This window comes from Vipera ursinii (genome assembly GCF_947247035.1).
Source record: "Vipera ursinii genome assembly, chromosome: 1".
Taxonomy (NCBI): Eukaryota; Metazoa; Chordata; class Lepidosauria; order Squamata; family Viperidae; genus Vipera; species Vipera ursinii.
The window spans coordinates 138,273,185-138,298,461 of NC_139512.1; the positions used below are offsets into that span (position 1 = coordinate 138,273,185).

The window sequence follows — 25,277 nt, forward strand, 5'->3', positions numbered from 1 at the left end:
ATTCAGCTAGGTCAGATTGTCCTAATCTTTGGTTCCCTTTCCTTTCACTTCACCCGCTATCAGTTCTGAAAACTCTCTGGTCTGAGTTTTCCTGGCAGGAATAAGTAATGTAATAGTAATTACATTGTACTAAGCATGGGCTGTCTTTGAAGATGGTGTAAAAGAGGGCCTGACAACTGGAACTAACAGATTCAAGTTGTGGCCATTACACTGGTTTTCAGTTTGCTTCCAGATCCAGTTCAAAGTGTTTGTTACTCCCTTAAAAACTTTATTTACTGGCATTCAACTGAGTCAGGGATCATTTTTTTCTACCCACCCCATGTGATTGAGGAGAGGGTCCCTATCCTCTGCCCTTCGAATGCTCTGCCTTTCCCAAGGTTAGGAATGACCCGAACTTTCCACTGTTTACGAAAGCTTTAGAAAAGTAATTACTTTGCAAGACATATGAGTCATGATCAAAGAATAGTCTGGGTTAGTAAGATTTTGTTTTTAATGCTTTTGCTTTGAGTCCTTTGTTGAATTAGTTTGTTTATTTATAAATAAATCCTGGAGATCTGGTAGGTAGGTAAAATATGTATTCCAGTTGTATTTTTTTATATCAAAATGATTTATACCAGGCAAAAATGAAAGCAAATTTGATATAGGTATAAATTTCAGGAGGTTCCAGAAGTGCTAGTAATATTCCTAACTATATGCAGAACTGCAAATGATTTTCCCATCTCTGAGACACTGTGCACTTATTTGGTTTACAACTTGTTGTGTTCCATCTTCATTCATGGAGATGAGACAACTCCATGGATGAACTATAACAATGGCCTTAAATAATAAAGCATGTGAACAATCTACTGTATTTTAATCTTTTTTCTTCTTTATGTTGGAATGGAAATAAAAGAAATGGATGGTTGGCTGTACAAGATTAATGCCAGGCAAGTATAGATAAGTTGTGCCTATTTAAAGGATCTGGGATCCATATAACCAAAGAATAATCAAAGAAAAACAAAGAGTGATTTCAGATAACCAGATTTCCTGATATCATATTCAGTTTAGCCTTCCATAAATACCATCCTGGTCTAAAATCTGGTTATTTTGTGTGCCATTAAGGGTCCCTGTTCACAACTGTAATATTGGATAGAATCCTTTAAGTTATTGTTGTAAAGAAAACACAGAACTCATCACATTTATGGGCTGCTGTTTAAAAAATACAAAATGTTATAACAATGTGATCACATAAAGCTGATATGCTTGCTATTTTTTTTACATACTATCTCACCTAATAACCAACAAAGTTACGGTATTAGGAAAGGGTACAATGTGCTGCAGATGTTACAACTGAATATAAATATTATTCAAGGCCTGTTCAAATTGGCCTTTTCCTCCTGATTTTATAGCTTGGAAATCACAGGTCTTGTGTCGCTGAGCTACTTTGCTGGCTAATATATCATCTGGATCTGAAGAGCATAATGAATTCTGTATTGATGGACTGTATGAATCAGCTAGGTCAGAAATAATTTATCTTTTCCATTATCTAAAATATTCTTCCCATCTTATCTACCTTTGGGTTTTATATCTGGGTCACTGAATACTCTGTAAAAAAAACTTCTCTAGCTTTTTTTCCTTTCTTTTTTTTAAGTATCTGAATTTTAGTAGCTGTTGCCTAGGCAGAGATAAATTAATTTTAAGTGGGATAAATTAAATTTAACCTGAAAGTGAGGATGATTTGTGGTAATTTTTTCCAGATAGAATTATTATTTGTAGATAGAAGTGGATTTGGAATTTTGCATTTTAGATAGAAAAACTATTATTTCTATCACCACCACATCTTTCTTTCTTTCCTTCCTTCCTTCCTTCCTTCCTTCCTTCCTTCCTTCCTTCCTTCCTTCTTTCTTTCTTTCTTTCTTTCTTTCTTTCTTTCTTTCTTTCTTTCCTTCTTCCTTCCTTCCTTCCTTCCTTCCTTTTTTCACAGAAGTGCCTTTAAGTATGTAATAAAGCACTCAGATTCTCCTGGTTTTAAAAGATAGCAAGACAGAGTTTTTTAAAATTTTTAATTTCAGAGAGGAAAAATCACAACAAGTAGATGCATTTTCTCGTTGTGTTTGTGCATTTTTCTTATAAAGTTGAAGTTTGGAGTTGCACATATAAGCCAAATGATATGTCCCCCTCACCAATGACCTATGGTAAATTTTGAATCACATGAAGAAATGAGGACCACTCTAGCCACAATCACTGATACAAAGAATATCGTAATTAACTATCTTCACCTCCCCTCTTTTCTACACACCTGAAAACAAACTAGGAAAAATATCCCAGGATACCCAATCTATAGCTTTATTGCTGCTTGCATACCTAAACAATACTGTTATCTCCAGCATTAGATTAGATCATTCTCTGGAAATAGTTGCATGTTAAAACCTGAAACTAAACATAATTCACAGCTATGTGCCTCAAAGCCTTGTTCACAGTAGCACCCCAGAGTCAGGTAACACTGGGAATATAGGTTCACATAACAACGGCTAGTTAATATCTACAGTATTTGCTACTGTAATTTTGTCCACCCACCTTGCTGCTAGTCATCCCTTCTTCTGTTTCCATTCATCTTTCCCAGCTTTATAGACTTCTCCAGAGAGCTAGGTCTTTGCATAATGTGTCTAAAATAGGATAACGTGAGCCTGGTCATTTGTGCTTTGAGTGAGAGCTCTAGGTCGATTTGTTCTGTGCTGTCTCACTTGGGCAGCGGGGAGAGGGGGGAAATGTTCCTGAAAGTGATGAGCAAAGAAAGCCGGTAGTATATGCCAAGAGTTAATCTCTCATCCCAGACTCATTTCCTAGCAGCAGTGCAAATGGGACAGGTGACAGTTTGGCTCTTACTAAATAAACCCAGACAAGTCCTATATTTTCAGTCCTCCAATAGCTAGCGCCCACCATGGGATGGAAACTACAGCTTGATGACCACTTGATCTGCTCTGACTTCTAAGGCTTCCAGATGACCTCCTGGTAGCTGGAATGCATTTATAGCACTCCAGAGACACCAGGTACCAGCAGCAATGCTGTAGGTGACTGGAGGCTGATGGCAATGTGTTTGCTGGGCCTGAGCTTCTGAGCAGGGATGCTGGGTGCTAATTCTAGATTTCACTGAAGAAACTACACTCAGGAAATGTCCCAAAGGTGCTTTTTCCCAAAGACAACTGGACTTTCTTGGTTGTTCTTTGAAAACGTTATAGAACTGAATAGAACCGAAGACACTTCTTGGCTGAGAAGTGAAACATTTTCAAAGAAAGAAAAAATCCAAGGAAGTCTAGCTGCCTTTTGGAAAAAGCACCTTTGGGACAACCATGAGCCAAATGACTGAGAATCTCTATAGGTAAAGGTAAAGGTTCCCCCGCACATGCGTGCTAGTCATTTCCAACTCTAGGGGCCGGTGCTCATCTCCGTTTCAAAGCCGAAGAGCCAGCGCTTGTCCGAGGACATCTCCGTGGTCATGTGGCTGGCATGACTAGATGCCAAGGGCACACAGAACGCTGTTACCGTCCCACCATAAAAAGGTAAAGGTAAAGTTAAAGATTCCCCCGCACACGCGTGCTAGTCATTTCCAACTCTAGGGGCCGGTGCTCATCTCCGTTTCAAAGCCCAAGAGCCAGCGCTTGTCCGAGGACGTCTCCGTAGTCATGTGGCCAGCATGACTAGACGCCAAAGGCGCACGGAACGCTGCTACCTTCCCATCGTAGTGGTCCCTATCTTTCTACTTGCATTTTTACGTGCTTTCAAACTGCTAGGTTGTCAGAAGCTGGGACGAGTAACAGGTGCTCACTCTGTTACGCGGCACTCGGGATTCGACCCGCCAAACTGCCGACCTTCTGATCGACAAGCTCAGCGTCCTAACCCACTGAGCCACCGCGTCCCTTCTTCCCACCATAGTGGTCCCTATTTTTCTACTTGTGTTTTTATGTGCTTTCGAACTGCTAGGTGGGCAGAAGCTGGGATGAGTAACAGGCGCTCACTCTGTTACGCGGCACTCGGGATTCGACCTGCCAAACTGCCGACCTTCTGATCGACAAGCTCAGTGTCTTAACCCACTGAACCACTGCATCCCTCAGAATCTCTATAGACACTTAAAAAATGTGTTCAGAGCTTGAAAAACAAATGATATTTTTAAATCAGGTTTGTGGAAGGGCAATCTCTGCCTGGTTTTCCCCATGACCAATCGCTCCCAGTCTCCCAGCAAAAGTGCACATTATGTGTCAAGCAGGCTGGAAATGAAGCCCTATTATGAGAGTTTTAAAAAGAAAAAGATGCATATAACAAACGGGGATGCTTATGATTTGTATTCTTCTTCCTTGCCCTACATGGCTGACTAAATCAGTCAGAGGAGGTTTTGTTTAGGTATGTAAAGAGCAAGGTAATTGTTTAAATAATGGAACTTAGCCCAAATTATGATTTAGTGAATGCAGTGCTATTTCAGTTTCACCTACTTGGGACAAAACAGATGATAGATTAAACAGATCAATACTAGACCAACAATCAAGAAGCAAACACTACCCCAATCAAGGAACCATCAACTCAGACAAACAAGCTAACAGTAAATAACAGCCTAATCAAGGAACCACCAAAAAATACTCCCACCGACCTTGACAGGGTAAGCCATTATTATATAAAAAGTAAGCAAACCCTGCTCCCTTCTAGCACTGATGATGTTACCTAGTTTGGTAATGAAACGTCTGAAGAACACCACCAAGGTCAGAGAGCGCCAAGAACCCCATAGAGGATACAGACTCTGTATGCAATATGGCTTCAGACCCCGTTTATGTTCTGAAATATCCCTGGTTGCCCTTTTTGCTGATTTTTATGAAGAACTACATAAGAAAGAATATGTTCTTGTTGGTGCACTGATTTATGAGTAGCATTTGATAACATCAAATATGGCATTATTTAGGACTACTTGTGTAGGACAGATCTGGGGATGCTAAATTACAGTGATTCAAACTGTCCCTTCGAATCAGTTTGAGAAAGATGTTTGATGCCTTGGCTTTTTGTTTATTGCACCTTGTGAGCATTTGTTTTACTCTCTATTTTTATCTATATAAAATATCAGGGATTAAGGATGCATTCCCATTAATCTTCATATGTAGCATGGAAGACTATTTCTCTTTTACTTCCCCGACCCAAAAACAAACAAACAAAAAACCTTGTTCAGATTTTGAAACACTGCTTGAAAGTATCAACAGAGATATAAACCAGGTAAGATAGAGGAGACACAGGCATCTGGTATAAATCACAATGACACCACAATATGCATTCCCCTCACCCCTTGACCCTGAGATGAACTGGGATGCTTTATCAATTTCTAGAATGCATTTTATAATTGATGTTAAATATGGTAAGCTGTTCTGAATGGTATATAAGCACTAGAAGGAAGATATAAATATTCATACAATACATAAATCTGCATTCACCCCATCATGGAGAATGAAGAAATGCAAATTGCAGTTCCAAATGATTGTATTTATGTCTGCTAGTGACAATTTTTCTGTCCTTTGCAGCTTCACTCCATATACTATATGATAACAAGAGGAATGACTTCATGGAATTTTTCCCCCTGCTTAAATAGATAAATGTTTCTATTTCTAGGGGGGAAAGCATACATTATAGAAGAGTGTCCATCTGAATGATTTGTTTTATTAGCTGTATGTATGAGTCATAATCTTATCCCTGAGCAAAAAAATAAAAATAAAAATTCCCCAGGAAACATTGACAGAATCACTGAGTCTCAGTTTTTTTGAAGCCCTAACTTTCCATTTTGTCAAGAGTTTAATTAATATGGCAAAATGACATTAATCTTGATGCACGCTGAAGCAGCAGGAGCGAGTGTTGCCTTTCCAAAATAATTAAACTGTATAGCAAGAAATGAAAGAAGGGAATCTAACTTGAGTAATTATATAAATCCTTCCCCTGAATTCTCAGTAAATAAATTAAGGGTTCTTTGATGAAGTTGTTTTAGGCATAACTTGACAGGAAAGGTGACTAAATTCTGTCTATCTTTCAAGAACTGGGAAGAAAGAGTAAAAAAATAAAGCTGGGAAAACAAAATTGTTTGGCTCCGTCTTTCAGTTCACTCATTTTGATTCCTCCAGTCTACAATTATTGGAAGACTTCTCTTCGGCATTCTATTCATTCTCCACATTCAAAGATCAGTAGAAGATTTGATGTTTGGAAACTCCTAAAGGCAGGCTTTATGTAACATACTACTGAGAGGTTGAGTGCTTTAATTACAAGTTGCTCTCTGCCATTCTTCACTTATGGATGGGTGACATTGGTAAAGTTATAGCCTGAAGAAGTATAAGCAAGTAGAAAGGAAGTTTGATAATGGCAAAAGCAGTCAGTTTTTCCTTGGCTTTTAAAGAAATGAGTTACTCCACATTTGCAATTCTGCATGGAGTATTTCTGCGCAGGTTTCAATTCAAAATGCTTTAGGAAAAGTTAACTAGAGTTGTATTGTGTTCCAGCATTCTGCATGCTTTGAAAATGATTTGGAGGAACAGCTTTAGAACTTGCATTGGTCCTGCACTTCTTTGCAATTCATTAAAGCAGACCTTTTTCCAGGTGTCTGCATAAGCTTAAAAGAGATCTAGTTGTTCAACTCATTATATTTAATGTGACTGCTACAGCAGCCATATATTTCTTCAGACTCTCCAGAAAACTGAAAAAGAATGAGGTGCTTTAGAAAAAAACAGATTTTTTTCCCCTTGCATAAGATTGGGAGAAGTTCAAGTTCATTCTCAAAGCTTGCACTGTGCTATGATTTTCATTCTGTGGGTTTATATTCCACAAATAAGGACACAAAAGCATCATTACTAGGATGAGAAATAATAGTAAAGATCCATCAAATACAAACAGTATGCTTGTTGTTTCATCTAGAAGGACTAGATCGAATATCTTTAGGCAGGAGTAGAGCATCTGTAGCATCTCAGATATTGCTGAACAATTTTACCTATGGTGATTGAGAATTTAGTAACATTTGAAAGCCAGATGTTTCTCTGAATTTGTTACAGAAGGATAGATTTCAGCTGAACAGTAGGAGAAACATTTGGATAGTAAATAAGAATTCAATAATTGAATTAGTTACATGAGAGGTAGGAACTTGTGAATTTGTGAATGTTGTCGCCTTTTAATTTTGCATCAAGTGAGAGTTTGGTCTCAATGCCCTAGAACACAGGTGTTAAACTTGCCACATCACATGACATGTCGTGACATATCACAACTTTTTTTGCATTGCTGGAGCTGGGGTGGGCGCAGCCTCCATATGATGCAACCGGCCTGCAGGCTGGCAGTTTGACACCCCTGCCCTAGAGGTTTTCCCTTAAATTCTACAACTCATTTTCTTCAGTTTGAGACTGTATTCCTTGAACAAAATGGGATTGTTTTCAAATACCAAGTTGTTTCAATACGGAGGTAGCAGTTTTTGAACCCTTCTAATTTGGGACCTACATACCATATAAAATAACAGTCACTGTATTTCTACAGGGCTTAAAACAGAAAAACAATTGTCTTTTCTAACTTAAAAGCAGTCACTGATCCCATCCTGGTGGAATAATCTGCTCCCCAAAATCCATATGGCTCCCACACTATCTTTTCAAAGAACTACAAAGATCTGGTTTCTGGAGAGCCAAGGTATGAATTATTTTAATTATTCAATTATTTTAATCCTGATATGTAGTTCTGTCATTCCTTGTGCTTCTACTATCATTGTTACTCTAGAGATAGGTAGGTAGTACTGGGCTATAAACAAAACAGTTGATGAAGTATGAATAGTTTCTTATCTTTTTCCTGATATAATAAAATGATTATGATGTTGTATTAAAATATACTGACAAATTAATTATCTAGTTCAGTTCTACAGCTCTGATACCCCAAGTGAAAGAAAGGTACCTGATCTAGAAGCCTTTGTGCAGATTCGTCCATTCCCATTTAGACCTACTGGACATCGGCCACAGAAGTATCCAGTCTTTGGAGGTTTGCGGTCAATACACAATACTCCAGGAAAACAAGGTCTATTGGCACAGTTAGTAAGAGATGGTAGAACTCCTGCATGACCTGAAGGAATATCCAAAACCATTCCTAATATTAAACTATTAATTATAAAAAAAATAAAATAAAACAGGGAGCAAATATCAACCCTGGCTAATCCTTTTATTCTTTCAAAACATAATTAATGCTAGATGTCCTCAAATTGCATAAGAAAACCCTAAAGGCACCACATATCAAACCAGCTGTTTCTCATTAAGGCAAGATTTATTAGCCCTCTAATTAGATGGTGTAAAGTTTAGAATTCAAAAGTGTGTGGCATTTATCAGGGATGAAGTTGACTTTTCTTCACTGCTAGGAACACCTCCTAGGTGGAGAAATTTCATTAGTCAGGGGGCAAACTACATATTTCTCTGCAGGATTATATAATGAAGTCCCAGAGGCTTCCTCTCCTTTGTGAGGCATCTACTGGAAGAGTTGTTTTGCAATAGAGAAGAAAGAGTAGAGTAAGTCATGCTAACTCAACTCCTTCTTGCCTGATGCTTTCTCCTTTAAACTTGCTCAGTCTGCTTTTACCGTAAAGTGTGGCTGTGGAATCACCCAGAAGGGCATACAATGCATTAACCCGTAGTATAATTTGTTTGCCTTTTAGTTTATCTGTTGTTTGTACCCTGACTTTATAATGTATAAATTAAGGCTATGGCTTAGTGTCATGCAAAACTATCCAAATATGATTTATTAATTAAATTAAAGTTAACCAAACCATGACCTAGTAATTGTATGAATCCAGCTAGTGATTCAGAGAAAAAAAATGTTATCAGGATAAGATGCTATTTATTTTCCCTCTTTTCCCATTTCAGTGGCTAATTTACAAAAAAGAAGAATTCATTGGGGCTTTATTATATGCAGATAATTACTCGGTTCGTACACTGTGTTCAATTATGAATACGCCCACAACTGACCGGATTCATAGATCATCTTAAACCATAAAATAGCTTACAAACTTAATTACTGGGTTCATACAATAAAAAAGCAAGTAAGTTGCATTTTTGCTTACTGCAATGTGCAAAGCCAGCCAGTGTAAGATGTACATGATCTCACATACAACTGATTTCAAACAGACTACTTTCTGGGAAATAAGAATGGGGAAATGATGTTGTTCTGCTGGAAGATTTTCTAAATATTTTCTATTGTTCATATTTGGAAACTAGATACTGCACTTTGTTTAACCTACAAGAGTGCTATTTATGACTCCAAAGAAGAAAGGAGAGGCATGCCCTATGACTCCAAAGCAAAGACTAAGGCAAATACTCCAACCACTGACAATGGGAATCTAGTGCAATTTCTTTTTCCTAATTGAGTTCTATACTAAATAGTTTATACTTCTTTAGTTAGTAGATATAATCAATCTAACAAGATGGGCACATGCCAAGTGGAACTGAGCAAGGCAGGAATCTGCTCATTGCACAGCATCAACATTGCATCTTCTTGAAGAACTCTTTAGGAACTATGGTCACAACTAATTGTCTACTCTCCAACATAAGCTCTATCCATCTAATCTCCAAAGTACAAAGTTTCTTTATTTTTGTGCCATATTCAAACTCTCTCTGTTTAAGCTGATATGCAGTGGCTGCTTAGAAGAATCGTTTCACATAAGAGCTGATGGCTTGAAGCAGAACTCTTTGACACCCATCTAATTAGACTATACTTACCATGGACCTTGCTGGTATTAACATACTTAATTGCCGACAAAGTCCTTGCTTCTTGGCCTTTCTCAAGCTGTTTACTTTCACTTGTTTTCCATTCACCTCTGATATTATGATTATTAGTAATGAAGGCTTCTACTCTGTCAGCAAAGTCTTCAGCTGCAATGATAGAGAATGGAGGTGAATAAGGCACCGCATTTGGTTTTGCTGTGATTGTTGATGGTGGTGAATGCTAACATCATATCACATTACCCTTCAGGTTAGTTATGCCTCAAGACAAAGAGATTGGGTGAGTTAGCATCTGGAATTTCATTAGAACAGGATCTCATTTAATATCCACATATAGTGGAGGATCCAGAATTAGAGGCAGACAATTCAAATGGCTTATAAAATAGTGGCATGTGTACATCTGGAGCAACGAGAATTCAGTTGACCAATTCTAAAAAAAAATCATGCTGGCTTGACTCCATCTGCCTACCTATGGACGATTGCCAAACTATACCACACCAACTCCGGGCAGCAGCTGGCTCAAGAAGAGTACGTTGGGTACTATTACTTAAAGTGCTCAAAGAAGTAAATCAACTAAATTGTCCATCGGAGACCATTTAAAATATTAATTTCCTCCAGCAAGTTACAGAATGAATATTCCACTTGGAGCTATGTTTCAAAGCAATTAGCTACTGGCTAGCTTTATTGGAAAGGTATGTGCGAATATTTTAAGTCAAATGGAAGAAAGTGTCAGTCCTGGTCAGGCACTATACTTGAATTAGTAAAAGTTTTCATGAACCCTGGGTAAATTATAGAAAGAGGAGAAGATTCACTGTATATAGTTTACATAATATATCTTACATAGGGAAAAAAAATTCAATATTTTTCCCCATTCTGGCATGATGTGCATGTTATTTCATCAGTAAATCATGCAAGTTGTTATACAACGTTATGAGTTGAATAGCAGTTTTTAGATTAATCCCATCCTCAGGAAAGTTCAGATCAGAATGAAGTACCAACCATAGCAGAAAAAGCACTACAATCTGATGAACAAAGACATGTAATTCTGATGCTACTGTGCTAAATCAAATCAAATTCTTGGGTGGGAAATATTGATTTTATAGCCCAATGCCTATTTTCTATTTTCTAGCAACAGAGCACAACTCCACATTCTCTTCTACTATCACTGCTTTGGAACCCTTAGCTACTGAAGTGTATATATTTCAGTGTTGTGTTGCATTCATATTCTGCAATCCTTGACTGATGAAAAGTTAATTATCTTTCTTTAAGACTGTACAGGGGTATGTTAATCTTTGGAGCACATTTGGAATTTTGAGACTTTATGGTAGCTCCAGAGTTATCATGGGAATTTGCTAATGAACAACACAGCTACTATTCATGGACATGGTGAATCACTAAAGGCAGGTTAGTCTTTTAGATGCTGTCTAGAATCTTAACAGAGCCTTGGTAAAGACTTCTTAAGACTTTCCGGTAAATAAATATGATGTTAGTGGTGCTTTGCTTTGCAGTTTGGCAACTTTCTTTTAATATCTTTTGTTTTAAAAAAGAGTCTCTTCAAAAATCAGATATGACAGGTCTGGTGGACAGTAATTCCTCAGCCCATAAATTCTACATTCCCTAGCTCCAACTTAACAAACAAGGACAACACGATCTTTTTAGCTTCTTAGCGAAAAAATGACAATATAGCATTGGATATGTCAGATAGAGCATAGAATTGGATTGGGAACCTTTCTACTTTTCCTGTAGCTTCATGACTTTCTAGCCTGCTATATAGTTTGCATAAAGGGACAAACTGTGGTTTAAATCAAAATGAGTTGATTGGTTGATTAAGCGTAAGAGGATCTTTTCCCAACTTTAAGCCAGGCATATAGAAGCAGATATGGATCTCATACATCACATTTCAGAGCAGTAACTTTTCTTTTTTTCCCCCAATGTCACTGAACGTTGGCTATGAAAAAAGAATTTTGCAACCAATAACCACTTTCATTACTACTTTAAAGTAATTTAAATGAGTAGTGTACAACTGCTGTATCAGATGAAGCATTTTAAAATCCTGAGAGTGTGCAAATAAACAGTCACATTTTGGTTAAGGGCAGGATTTTACTTAGGCATTAATTGAATCTTCCTTTCTCCAGTCAGGCTTAACAGAATTAATTCACACAAGAGCACCAAAAACACTTCAAGGCAACCACAAATGTCCTGAAACAAGGCAAAGGGACTAGAAAATAGTTTCTGTAAGGTAAAACTGTAAACCGAGGGAAGACTGAATCGATATAACAACAGACTGTTCATGTTTTCTACAATTTTTCAGCTCTAAGCCATCATTTTTTGTCTCCATACATAACCCGTTGTTTGTATAATGAACAAAAAGAAGAAGAGCAGGAGCAGAAATGCTCTTGGATAGTTCATTTAATTGTTTTCCACACTGAAGGTTAATAGTCAGGTATACATGAACAGAAAAAAAACAAGGAATCAGGTGGTTACATCCTCAGGAGCATTCGTAAATTATTTTATGCATAATGAAGCAAACGATTTATTGAACTTCCTCTGTAACACCAGCTTGGGATTCTCTGCGCATTTCTTTCCTCAAGGATGGGGTTAATCTAAAAAGTGCTGTTCGACTCACAAAGTTGTTTAACAACTTTTATTGATTTACTGAAGAAATAATAAACTTGTATTTAAGAGAAGCAACAATTAAAAACAAGGATAATGTAAGACAATCACGTTTAAAGTTTGGAAAGACTTTCAAAGACTCTAGAAGAAAACTTAGACAATACATTCAGATATAGATTTTAATAAAAGAATGTGGGAAGGATAATGTCATGGCATCATTACCTAAGTTTAAGTTAACCAGCTAAATAGTACTAGGCTACACCAATGTTCTACTAACAGACTTCTACATAGAGACTAGGTCTTAGCCTTTCTGTCAGTTCCAATGTCAGGAACAGGATGACTGGAGGAGAATGCAAATGAATGTTAGATTCAGTAAATTGCTTGTTGTTGTTAGTTGCGAAGTCGTGTCCGACCCATCGCGACCCTATGGACAATGTTCCTCCAGGCCTTCCTGTCCTCTACCATCTTCTGGAGTCCATTTAAGCTCATGCCTACTGCTTCAGTGACTCCATCCAGCCACCTCATTCTATTGCCCTCAATCTTTCCCAGCATTAGGCTCTTCTCCAGTGAGTCCTTCCTTCTCATTAGGTGGCCAAAGTATTTGAGTTTTAGCTTCAGGATCTGGCCTTCTAAAGAGCAGTCAGGGTTGATCTCCTCTAGGCCGGATGCCATGATCTTGGTTTTCTTAATGTTTAGTTTCAACCCAAGTTTTGCACTCTCCTTCTTCACTCGCAACAAGAGGCTCTTTAGTTCCTCTTCACTTTCTGCCATTAGAGTGGTATCATCTGCATATCTTAGGTTGTTGATGTTTCTTCCGGCAATCTTAATTCCAACTTTTGATTCATCTAGCCCTGCCTTTCTCATGATCTGCTCTGCATATAAGTTAAATAAGCAAGGCGACAGTATACAGCCTTGCCGGACTCCTTTCCCAATTTTGAACCAATCAGTGGTTCCATGTACAGTTCTCACTGTTGCTTCTTGGTCCGCATATAGGTTTCTCAAGAGACAAATAAGATGGTCTGGTACGCCCATCTCTTTAAGGACTTGCCACAGTTTGTTATGATCCACACAATCAAAGGCTTTAGCATAGTCAATGAAGCAGAAGTAGATGTTTTTCTGGAACTCTCTAGCTTTCTCCATGATCCAGTGTATGTTAGCAATTTGATCTCTAGTTCCTCTGCCTCTTCGAAATCCTGCCTGTACTTCTGGTAGTTCTCGATCCACATACTGCTGGAGTCTAGCTTGTAGGATTTTAAGCATAACTTTACTAGCATCTGAAATGAGTGCAATGGTGCGATAGTTTGAACATTCTTTGGCACTGCCTTTCTTTGGAATTGGAATGTAAACTGATCTTTTCCAATCCTGTGGCCACTGTTGAGTTTTCCAAATTTGCTGGCAAATTGAGTGTAGCACTTTTCCTGCATCGTCTTTTAAGATTTTGAATAGCTCAGCTGGAATACTGTCACCTCCACTAGCTTTGTTGTTGCTCAGCTTTTCTAAGGCCCACTTCACTTCACATTCTAGGATGTCTGGCTCGAGGTCAGTGACCACCTCATTGTGATTATCAGGGACGTTAAGCTCATTCTTGTATAGTTCTTCTGTGTAATTTTGCCACCTCTTCTTAATCTCTTTTGCCTCTGTTAGGTCCCTGCCATTTTGGTCCTTTATCATGCCCATCTTTGCATTAAACGTTCCCTTCATCTCTCCAATTTTCTTGAAAAGATCTCTGGTCCTCCTTATTCTATTGTTTTCTTCTATTTCTTTGCACTGTTCATTTAAGAAGGCATTCTTATCTCTTCTAGCTATTCTTTGGAATTCTGCATTTAATTGGGCATATCTTTCTTTTTCTCCCTTGCCTTTCGCTTCCCTCCTTTCCTCAGCTATTTGCAAACCTTCCTCAGACAGCCATTTTGCTTTCTTGCATTTCTTTTTCTTTGGGATGATTTTGGTTGCTACCTGTTGTACAATGTTGCGAACCTCTGTCCATAGTTTTTCAGGCACTCTGTCTATCAGATCTAATTCCTTAAATTTCTCACCTCTACTGTATATTGAACAGGGATATGATTTAATTCATACCTGACTGGCCTAGCGCTTTTCCCTACTTTCTTTAATTTAAGCCTTAACTTTGCAACAAGAAGCTCATGGTCTGAGCCACAGTCAGCTCCTGGTCTTGTTTTTACTGACTGTATAGATCTTCTCCATCTTTGGCTGCAGAGCATATAGTCAATCTGATTTCTGTGTTGACCGTCTGGTGATGTCCATGTGTAGAGCCGTCTCTTGGGTTGTTGGAAAAGAGTGTTTGCTATGACCATCGTATTCTCTTGACAAAATTCTATCAGCCTGTGCCCTGCTTTATTTTGTACTCCAAGGCCAAACTTGCCTGTTATTCCGGTTATCTTTTGGCTTCCTACTTTAGCATTCCAATCCCCCATGATGATAAGGACATCACTTTTTGGTGTTAGTTCTATAAGGTGCTGTAGAGCTTCATAGAACTGGTCAATTTCATCCTCTTCAAGCACTGGTGGTTGGGGCATAGACTTGGACTACTGTGATATTGAATGGTTTGCCTTGGATTCAAACTGAGATCATTCTGTCATTTTGAGGATTGTATCCCAGTATTGCTTTTCCTACTCTTTTATTGACTATGAAGGCTACTCCATTTCTTCTGAGGGATTCTTGCCCGCAGTAGTATACCTGATGGTCATCTGAATTAAATTCACCCATTTCTGTCCATTTTAGTTCGCTGATACCTAAGATGTCAATGTTTAGTCTTGTCATATCTTGTTTGACCACGTCCAGCTTTCCTTGATTCATGGATCTTACATTCCAGGTTCCTATGGAGAAAAAATCTTTACAGCATCGGACTTTCCTTTCACCAACAGACACATCCACAGCTGAGCGTCCTTTCGGCTTTGGCCCAGTCGCTTCATTCTTTCTGGTGCTACTAGTACTAGCCCTCTGATCTTCCCCAGTAGCATATTGGACGCCTTCCGACTTGAGGGGCTCATCTTCCAGCATCATATTGTTTTGCCTTTTGGTACTGTCCATAGGGTTTTCATGGCAAAGATACTGGAGTGGTTTGCCATTTCCTTCTCCAGTGGATCACGTTTTGTCAGAACTCTCTGCTATGACCTTTCCGTCTTGGGTGGCCCTGCACGGCATAGCTCATAGCTTCATTGAATTACACAAGCCCATTCGCCACGACAAGGCAGTAATCCATGAAGGGGCAGTAAATTGCTACTTATGTGCTATGTCTACATTTTCTCATGCCCCTCAGTGAAAGCATTAAATGTTCTTTGTATGCATAATCATATTGTAGAAAAGTGGATAGTGTTACTTGATATAGAATACAACATACTGAAAAATCTCTATTGCTTAGACAACTTATCAGGATAGCAGCATTATAGTTTTCATGCTACAAACATAAAAAAATATGTTTCATAAACAAAACACATTTTGGGCAAAGTGTGTGGTTATCATGCCATATTATCTACTTCATTTCTGCAGTAGAATATCCTGGGCAAATAAGACAAATGAACACACCTGCACATTCAGAATATGCTTCAATTAATGCCAGTCCAGCATTTATCTTATTTTCAATTCAGTTCAAATTATATTATGCACATTTCTTATTCAGCAAATTTTAATTAAAAAACCTCCCTCTCTTTTTCTAGATGCATTTAAATATATCAGAGATAATCCAGATATATATATATGAACAAAGACACAAATACGAGGGCAATTTGGAAATAAACCTCCATTGACTCAGCCTTCCATCCTTCCGAGGTAGGTAAAATGAGGACCCAGATTGTTGGGGGCAATTAAGCTGACTTTGTAATAATGCCGCTTGGGGTGTGTGTGAAAGCCCTAATAAGCAGGCATATACATAGAATAAAGGCTACTGCTAAGCTTGTAAGCCGCCCTGAGTCTTCGGAGAAGGGCGGGATATAAATGGAATTAAAATTAAAAATAAAATAAAATAATATTTGGTTATCAATGACAGACACTCGCAGATACAGAACGTTTATTATACACATTAGAAAACTACAACATTACATTACTTTTCGACATAACTGCCATTCAAATTGAGGCACTTGTCATAATGTCTTACAAGGTTTGAAATTCCTTAGTAGTGGTTGCTCAGTCCCAAATCTTAACTGCTTCAAAAGTTCTTGGGTGCACTTAGTAGTGTGCAGGTGAGCAATACTGTGAATCAATGCCACATCAGAAGTGGTGCCATAGAAAATCCCCCTAAATGTGAAGAAGCTAAAGGAGTACTGCTTGTGAAGTTCATGGAGTGTGGTTCGACCATCAATTCAGACGTCTATTGCAAAACATTATGAAAACTCAAACAAGCCATCCATAACAAGCATCGGGGCATGCTGACTTTGGGTATGATATTGGTTCACGATAATGCTCGCCTGCATTATTTTGATCACACACACACCCCCAAAGCCCAGTTTTGGCTCCGAGCGACTACTACTAAGAAATTTCAAACCTTGTAAGCCTTTATGACAAGTGCCTCAATTTGAATGGCGATTATGTCGAAAAGTAATGTAATGTAGTTTTTGAATGTGTATAATCAAAGTTCTGTATCTGTGAGTGTCTTGTCATTGATAACCAAATGGAGATTTATTTCCAAATTGCCCTAGTATTATACTATTTTGGCTCATAAAAATTGATTTTTGGGTTGAGCCCATTACGATTGTCTCCTTAATTATTGTAGGATCAATAACAAAATACTCACACTTGCAATTTCTACCATCACCTTTCATCCCAACAGGGCAGCTGCCACATTCAAAAGACCCCATGGTATTTGTGCAAGAGACATCAGGAAAACAAGCATTTGCTTCACATTCATTTATATCCTCTTGACAAGTATGCCCTATGGCAAAAATAAAGCTTAGGTTAATAAATAGAAAGATGTTGCTACTGCTGTTTAATCCTTTGCTTAAATCTTCATATACATTAGGTAGACTTCCCAGAAGTAGAATTGGTAAAGATGTCGGTCATCTGTCATTGAAACCCCCAACAGATTCACCTGATGTTGTAGTTGTCTAATGCCTCTAGTGTACTGGTTCCCCAAATGTAGAACTGTGAATGTTAGCCACTAATATACTCTTGAAACTATCTTTCATTTTCCCCTCTCCAGGTATATGACATTTGTGCTGAAAATACTATTAGGAATTATGTAATTGTGGGCTACAAATTATTCCTCAGGTTTTAATATAAGTTTGATTGAAAGAAAGAAACAGCTGACAAAGCTTTCCATGATGTGAGCTATAGAAAACCAGGGCTTTTTTTCTCATAGAACGCTCAGAACGGAGTTCTGGCACCTTTTTTGGATGGAACCTTGTAGGATAGGCAAGGCTGGTTGTATGACATGTGTGAGTTCCGGCACCTTTTTCTTTTACAAAAAAGCACTGTAGAAAACTATGTATGAACTACAGATCAAACACTTATAAGAAAGACAGAAAGCAGTTTGTTTGTTTTTGTTAACAAAGATAACTGCCCATCTCACCAGAAGTGACTTAGGGCAGCAAATAACAAGTAAAGAAAAACCACAATCTAAAAATATATATATTATAAAAACAATAATTATAAAAATATAATTTGCAAAAGTTAAAGAATAATTAAAATGTGTAAGTATTATCTTAGGAATTATATGTTATGTGAAACTATTTTCCTAAGCAGTCACTGCATATCAACCTAAACAGGAAGAGTTTGAATGCAGCATATAAATAACTTTCAAAGAAAATTTCTACTGTATTGCTTAGGTAGGGGTATTTTATGTCTGAAGGCAGAGAAAAGTATAGCAATCACATATTATACATAGTAAAACCTTAAAATATTGCTGGTTGTCTGTGACCCCCCCAAGACAGATGACATAAACTCAGTGGTGGGATTCAGCCAGTTCACACCACTTTGGCAGAACCGGTAGTTAGTTTTTTGTTGCCCAGGCCCAGAATGGACTTCTGGAAGCGGCATCACACAGAGAACCAGTTGTTCACATATTTGAATCCCACCACTGCATAAACTGGTCTCAAGGCTCTTCCTAAACATTAACAGGGATGGAGCTAGCCTAACTTGGGGGTGGGGGGTGGGGGGAGAGAATAAGGCAAGCACCAAGGCAGGGAAGGTCCCTGACAGATCGTACCCCCATGTAGAGTGCTTTATACAGTAGTCCAAGCTGGAGGTGACTAGGGCCAAGGAGCTTTTACAATGAAAGTGCTTTTCTAAAACAAACAAATCAACAAACAAACAAAAAGAGACCACTTGGATTTCATTTGTTTTAGCAATGTATGATAGAGGATTGATTTTGCTCTAAGGGCTTCTTCAGATTGCCAGATTGTCCCATCAACAATGTGAGCTAGCCACTGTTTTTGGATGGTAGGAATGGACAATATTACCATATTATGTATATCTCACATTGATTACTTTGCAGAGGCAGAGGTTTACCTCAAATGACTGATGAGGTTACCATGGTCCTAATCTTCTAAACCACCTCCATCGATAGTTCTGCAGTAGTAGTGCAGTAAATAGAATAGCTGCTTGGTATAGAGCAGGGGTAGGCAACCCTGGCTCTTTTATGACTCGTGGACTTCAACTCCCAGAATTCCTGAGTCAGCCGTGTGTGTGTGAATGTCTGTGTGTATGTGTTTTTCTTTACACAATATACTTTTTCACTTTTTTTAAAAAAAAAAAAGGTCCAGCAGTGTACTATGTCATAATTACTTTTTCAGTAATCTGTGCTTTTTAAAAATGTTTCTATTTTTTTAAATAATGAAGTTAAAAAAAGAAACTGACTTCATCAAAAGATTTTTTTTTTGATTATAGAGGTAGTCCTCCGCTTACAAGCATTCCTTTAGCAATCGTTTGAAGTTACAATGGATTTTTTTAAAAAAGAGACCTATGACTGGTCCTCGCACTTATGACCATCACAATAATTTATATCACGTGATATAAATTTAGGCACTTGGCAACTGGCATGAGTTTGTGACAATTATATTTCTTATAATTATCATTATTGTCAATGTTAAATTTAATATATAATCCACTGTTTGAAAACCATTGATTCTTACAAGCAGAGAGGATTAATTATTGTTCTTTCTTCTATCAGCTCTCAAAATTATATAAAAACTATGAGCATATTCTATTTGCATTTCCCTTTCTTTATGTTAAAACACACACAAGGAAACACTACCTTTTGCATATAGTTATACGGCAGAAAAAGTTTAGCTCACTCTGAACAATTACTGAACAGATTGCTGCTTCAGTGAGGGACAGTGAGATAATTAAGAGGACTGAAGGAATATGAAAATATCTTTCTAGCCCATCACATATTTTCCTACAGAGCTTGGTATCTCAAGACAGACTACTATATTACATTTTCAAGTCCAGTGGGGACTCAGTCAAAATATCAACTTTTCCTGTGATAAACACTGAACAACCAAATGAACAGCATAGGCTGTATTCTACGTTGTAGGTAAATATTAGGAAAAACAACATGTACAGCACAGGACTGCCTTGTTCTTTACAATGTGGAATATTTCTGGGTAGAAAATATTTGAAGAGGAAGACTTATTGAGACATCCACTTTATATCAAACTTCATTAAATGAAAAAGGAATCTTTTTTTCATCTTTGGTGAGTAAAAATCTTAGGAACAATGGATGAATTTAGTCTGGTAATAAAAGAATCTCTTCAATTTTATCTATTATCTCCCACAATATTTTTGCTAAAAGATAAGTCAAAGAACTTTGGGCTTTTAGTCTAAAAGGAAGTTTTAACAATGTTCTCAGAAGACAAGAAGATATTTAAATAAAACACCAAAAGTTTATTGAGCTTTACTAGGAAGAGTAGAAAATGATAGCAAGCCAGGTCATATGAGTACATGCACCTCTATTTAACCTTGAAGGCAGCAAGAATGTATGAAGGAATGCTTGATTAAGGGAAACAAGTTTAACCCCCCCCCAAAAAAAAATATACTGTGAAAATGCACATGCTCTTTTGGTCACCAATGCTTTCTCAATCAACATATACCACTGAAGCAATTCAATAAATTGTGTGTGGTTCTCACGAAGTGAAGAAGTGTTTTGATAAACATGGTTCACTGTGAAGCTTATGCTTTACGTGTGTTAGTATTTGTGTTTTGCTACTGCCTCCTGTTCAGAAAAGATGGATAGAAACCATATGCTCTAAATACTTTGAATATCCAGAAATAGATTTGGAATGAGGTCTCAACAGGAGAACCTGTTTATGGAAGTTTAAACCAGAAAAGATGAACTCTGGGCCTGTACTTTGCGTAAACATTTCCATTGCTCCTGTTCATTTTTTAATCTCTGCCATCTCCTTGTTCCCCCTGTGCACATCTGCAATTACTATCATCCTGTCAGTGACAGCAAAATGGGATTTAGAATATAGTGGTAGTTTTGCATGCACAACAGTGCTTCCTACACTTTTAGTAATGAGCTTCTCTAGAGATGATATTTAACATGATCTCTGAAGAGCAAGTGTTTTGTTACTATCTGTTTGCTATCATTTGTAAAGGTGTGATGCCATAATGGTCTTGTCACTTGAGCAGTGCAGTGTTACCTGCTCATTAGATTATTGATAGTTTTCTGGGTAATTGAGACAAACATGACTTCAAGAAGCCTTATTGCTGTAACAGAATCTGCCCTGGAGTAAATTCATCTACCTCTCAGCTGGTTTTCAGCTCCACCTGCATATAATTTTTCACCTGCTATTAAAATACTGAATGAAATAGGAATGCCTTTCAATCATTTCTTTATTCCTCCCCGCATTTTCCTCATGTTTGCTATTTTCGGCTCAGGAAGCAGCTGCTGAAACAATGAATATTTTATTTAAATGAACTAGAAAAAGGAGAGTAATTGAAGCAGGTGTCTTTCTTTTTCTTAGCAGGCAATATTTTATCACTCTGTTCATGCGGGTAAAGAAAACAAAATTAGCAGACTAGCATCCAATGAAAATGTCGGAAAGCAATTGCTTAAATTTAAGTTTATGGGGAAATAGTGATGGTTTTTAAAAATACTGCGGTGAAGAACTTCACACAATCTTACAGGATTTGATTATACTTTTGACTTGAAATAACTGCTTTCAGATTTGTGAATTAGGTGGTACTCAGCTTGGAGCAGAATATTGTGCCAATGTACTATTACCAACCATAGATCTTTGATAACTGCTCTATTACATCATCAGACTTGTGTTCCATTTGTGTTGGCCTGTAACATGGCACCCAACACAACCCCAATTTTAGTACCATTTTACTAATTTAGTGTTTCTCCTTCAAAAGAGCATGAGAGCTCTTGGTGGTCCTTACTTACTCCTACTTATTCTAAAGACATTCTGAAGACAAATGAAGATACTGAATATGAGTCAGCATTGATCTACCATAGGGGTGTCAAACTGCTGGCTTGCAGGCTGGTTGCATCATATGGAGGCCGCGGCCACTCCAGCTGTGGCAATGCAAAAAAAGTCACAATACATCGTGACACGTCAGGTGATGCAGCGAGTTTGACACCCATGCTCTACGATATAATATGGAAGATGGAAGTTCCACTATTAATGTTTGGCAAAGAATTGGATTTCACGAACCAGATGGCTGGCTGGCTGGCTGGCTAGATCTATCTATCTATCTATCTATCTATCTATCTATCTATCTATCTATCTATCTATCTATCTATCTATCCAGTGGCGTAGCGTGGGTTGTCAGCACCCGGGGCAAGGCAACCGGAAGCGGAAATAGAGGGGCGGGCGGGTGGTGACGTCACGGCACTGCTGAAAAGACGCGCCCCGCAGCGGCGTAGACTTTCCAAGAAGAGTCGCGCGCATGTGGGATGCTTCCGGGTCCCTCTCGAGGGCGGCTGGGTGGGGCTCCGACCTGCAAGAGCCGCTGCATTCAAGCTCGCACGTGAGCCCCGCTAAATAAAGCCACGCATGCGCACGAAGCTAGGCCGGCCGGCCAGCGGGTCCGTCTTCGCTCGGCCAAACCTGCCAGGGCGCCTGCGGGGCGCTTGCGATTGGCCTGAGCCTGGGCGGAGAGTTGGCCGCTTCTATTTATTTTATTCAGTTTATGTGGCCGCCTATCTCACCTGCCGGACTCATTTCGCTTTGCAAGAAAGAGCAGCTCGAGAGCGGAGCCAAGCCAACTCTGTGCAGCCCTTGGGGCTCCCTGAGCAGCTCAGTGCGAGTGCGCCCCCCCAGATGTTGCGCCCGGTGCGGCCGGCCCCCTCTGCACCCCCCACGCTATGCCACTGTATCTATCTATCTATCTATCTATCTATCTATCTATCTATCTATCTATCTATCTATCTATCTATCTAGTCCTTGACTTACAACAGTTTGTTTAGTGACTGTTTAAAGTTACAATGGCACTGAAAAAGTGAGTTACGATTGTTTTTCAGAGTTATAACCTTTGCATCATCCCCATGATCATGTGATCAAAATTCAGATGCTTGGCAACTGGTTCATACTTATGACTGTTCCTATGTCCCAAGGTCATCTGATCACCTTTTGTGACTTTCTGACAAGCAGAGTCAATGGGGAAGCCAGATTAACTTAACAACCAGATTACTAACTTAACTGTAGTGATTCACTTAACAGCTGTGGCAAGAAAGGTCGTAAAATGGGGCAAAACTCACTTAATAACTGTCTTGCTTGGAATGGAAATTTTGGGTTCCATTATGGTCATAAGTCAAGGACTACCTGTATTTCATTGATAGTACTAGAAAGGTAGCTTTCCATAAAGTTATAACTGGGTTCATTCATGCTATCATGGTTTGCTTTTCCAGTTTGTTGAACTAACCACAGTTGAGTAGCTTTATACAGTATTAAACTATAAACATTTGCAAAACACAATAACTGGATTTGCAGAACACACTAACAAAAAATCAAACGCACCATACTATAACTTAGATTGATTGGTAAACTTTCTTTTTTTTCTCTTCAAATAACATCAGCTTATCGTTTTTTAGGAGTCTTCCATTTACAAACAAATGCTTGCCTTGAAAAAGAAACAGCTGTTTTTTTGGATAGGGTTCATTGGCTTTATCAAAAGAATACTTCTGCTGTGATAAAATGATGATTCTCAATTTTTATTTTGACCAACACCCTGTCAACAAAAGTGCGTATAGTCAAGGCTATGGTCTTCCCAGTTGCAATGTATGGCAGTGAAAGTTGGACCATAAAAAAGGCTGAGCACCAAAGAATTGAGGCCTTTGAACTCTGGTGCTGGAGAGGACTCCTGCGAGTCCCTTGGACTGCAAGGCGATCAAACCGGTCAGTCCTAGAGGAGATCAACCCTGACTGCTCTTTAGAAGGCCAGATCCTGAAGCTAAAACTCAAATACTTTGGGCCACCTAATGAGAAGGAAGGACTCACTGAAGAAGAGCCTAATGCTGGGAAGGATTGAGGGCAATAGAAGAAGGGGACGACAGAGAATGAGGTGGCTGGATGGAGTCACTGAAGCAGTAGGTGTGAGCTTAAATGGACTCCAGAAGATGGTAGAGGACAGGAAAGCCTGGAGGAACATTGTCCATAGGGTCGCGATGGGTCAGACACGACTTCGCAACTAACAAGAACAACATTTATAATCTAATTGTGTTAAAATTAAATAGGAAAAGAGGAAATTCTGGAGTGGATTGTGAAACACTACTCACCTCTCCAGCCTGCTGGACATTTGCACTGGTAGCTGTCTATTCCACCAATACAAGAACCAATACCGCATGGATTTGATTCACAATGAGTATGGCTGTTTTGGCAATGTTCCCCTTCAAATTCACTGGGACACATACACAGATATTCTCCAATGCCAGGAGGGAAGTTAATGTTGGTGATGCAAGTTCCACCATTCAAGCAGCCACAAGGCTTCACTGAAACCTACAAAAGGCAAGATTGTCTTGTATTTAAGTGTGCATTTTATTACTTTACAATAAGGCTACTTACTGAAGTTCCTATGTAATGATATGTAAGAGTGATTTGTGACTCAAAATGTAATAGTAAAAATGCATTTATTCCCTGAAAGATACCAAATTTCTCAATATTTGCAGACGATATTGAGAAACAAACCACAAATACATGATAAATGCATAACTGCTACTTGAAAGCTAAAAATACTCATTCATCTTTTTTATTTCTAATATCTAATAGAACTTCGAACAATCTTCTAATGTTATAATGTTCTTTATCTCCTTCCCTTCTATTATTGGCTGTTAAGAGTCAACAAACATGAAGCATCATGATATAAAGATATCACTGACTTCTAGACATCACAAAGGAAAAAGGACTAATTCTGCATTTGCCATTCTTAAAAGCAACTGGTTACTTAGCATAATGTATAGATTGGACTTGACTGCTCAATGAATCTAACTCCTAGGGGTTTTGTTGCTAATACCTCCAGGTTCTGCATAAATTTTATATCTAGTGATCTGAGTTAACATTTATTTTATACAATTCCCTTAGCAATTATCCATGTTAGCCAGCCTCTTTTAGCTGTGAGTTTCTTCCTCCTGTGCACTTGCATTATTACCAAATGCTACTGCAAAATTAATAGAACAGCATGCTATAAAGACAAAGAAGGAAAGCATGGCCAAGAAACCAATGTTAAGGAGTAAATAATATAAGAGGGGGAAAAACCCCTATAAAATATTGTTGCAAATGAATTATAGTTTTCCCTTTATGGCTAAAACCTGGTCCTTTGTGTCATTATGCGTTTTTCATCAAAGATCCACATGCACACAGCATGTTTTAAAGAAGATTAATGAACCATTAACCAGTTTGCTGTCTGAAAGACCACTGTTTGCCAATCGATATAGTCCCCTTTCTGATTCATTGAATATATGGGATTCACTTTCTCCAGGATATTTGTTAGATTAATTGATCATCACTGTCGTGAATGATAATATTCACTCACTTG

The 25,277-nt window shown here is 38.3% G+C and overlaps 1 protein-coding gene across 1 annotated transcript in view; it reads right to left on the reverse strand.

Moving 5' to 3' along the window:
* VWDE (von Willebrand factor D and EGF domains) overlaps positions 1-25,277 on the reverse strand; it is a gene marked incomplete at its 5' end in the record, with an annotated part of 239,537 nt that overhangs the window by 115,220 nt on the left and 99,040 nt on the right. Inside the window, 4 exons of the mRNA XM_083367117.1 lie at positions 7,921-8,085; positions 9,729-9,881; positions 17,092-17,229; positions 24,022-24,241. Coding sequence (XP_083223243.1) covers positions 7,921-8,085; positions 9,729-9,881; positions 17,092-17,229; positions 24,022-24,241 — 676 coding nt within the window. The remainder of the gene's footprint in view (positions 1-7,920; positions 8,086-9,728; positions 9,882-17,091; positions 17,230-24,021; positions 24,242-25,277) is intronic.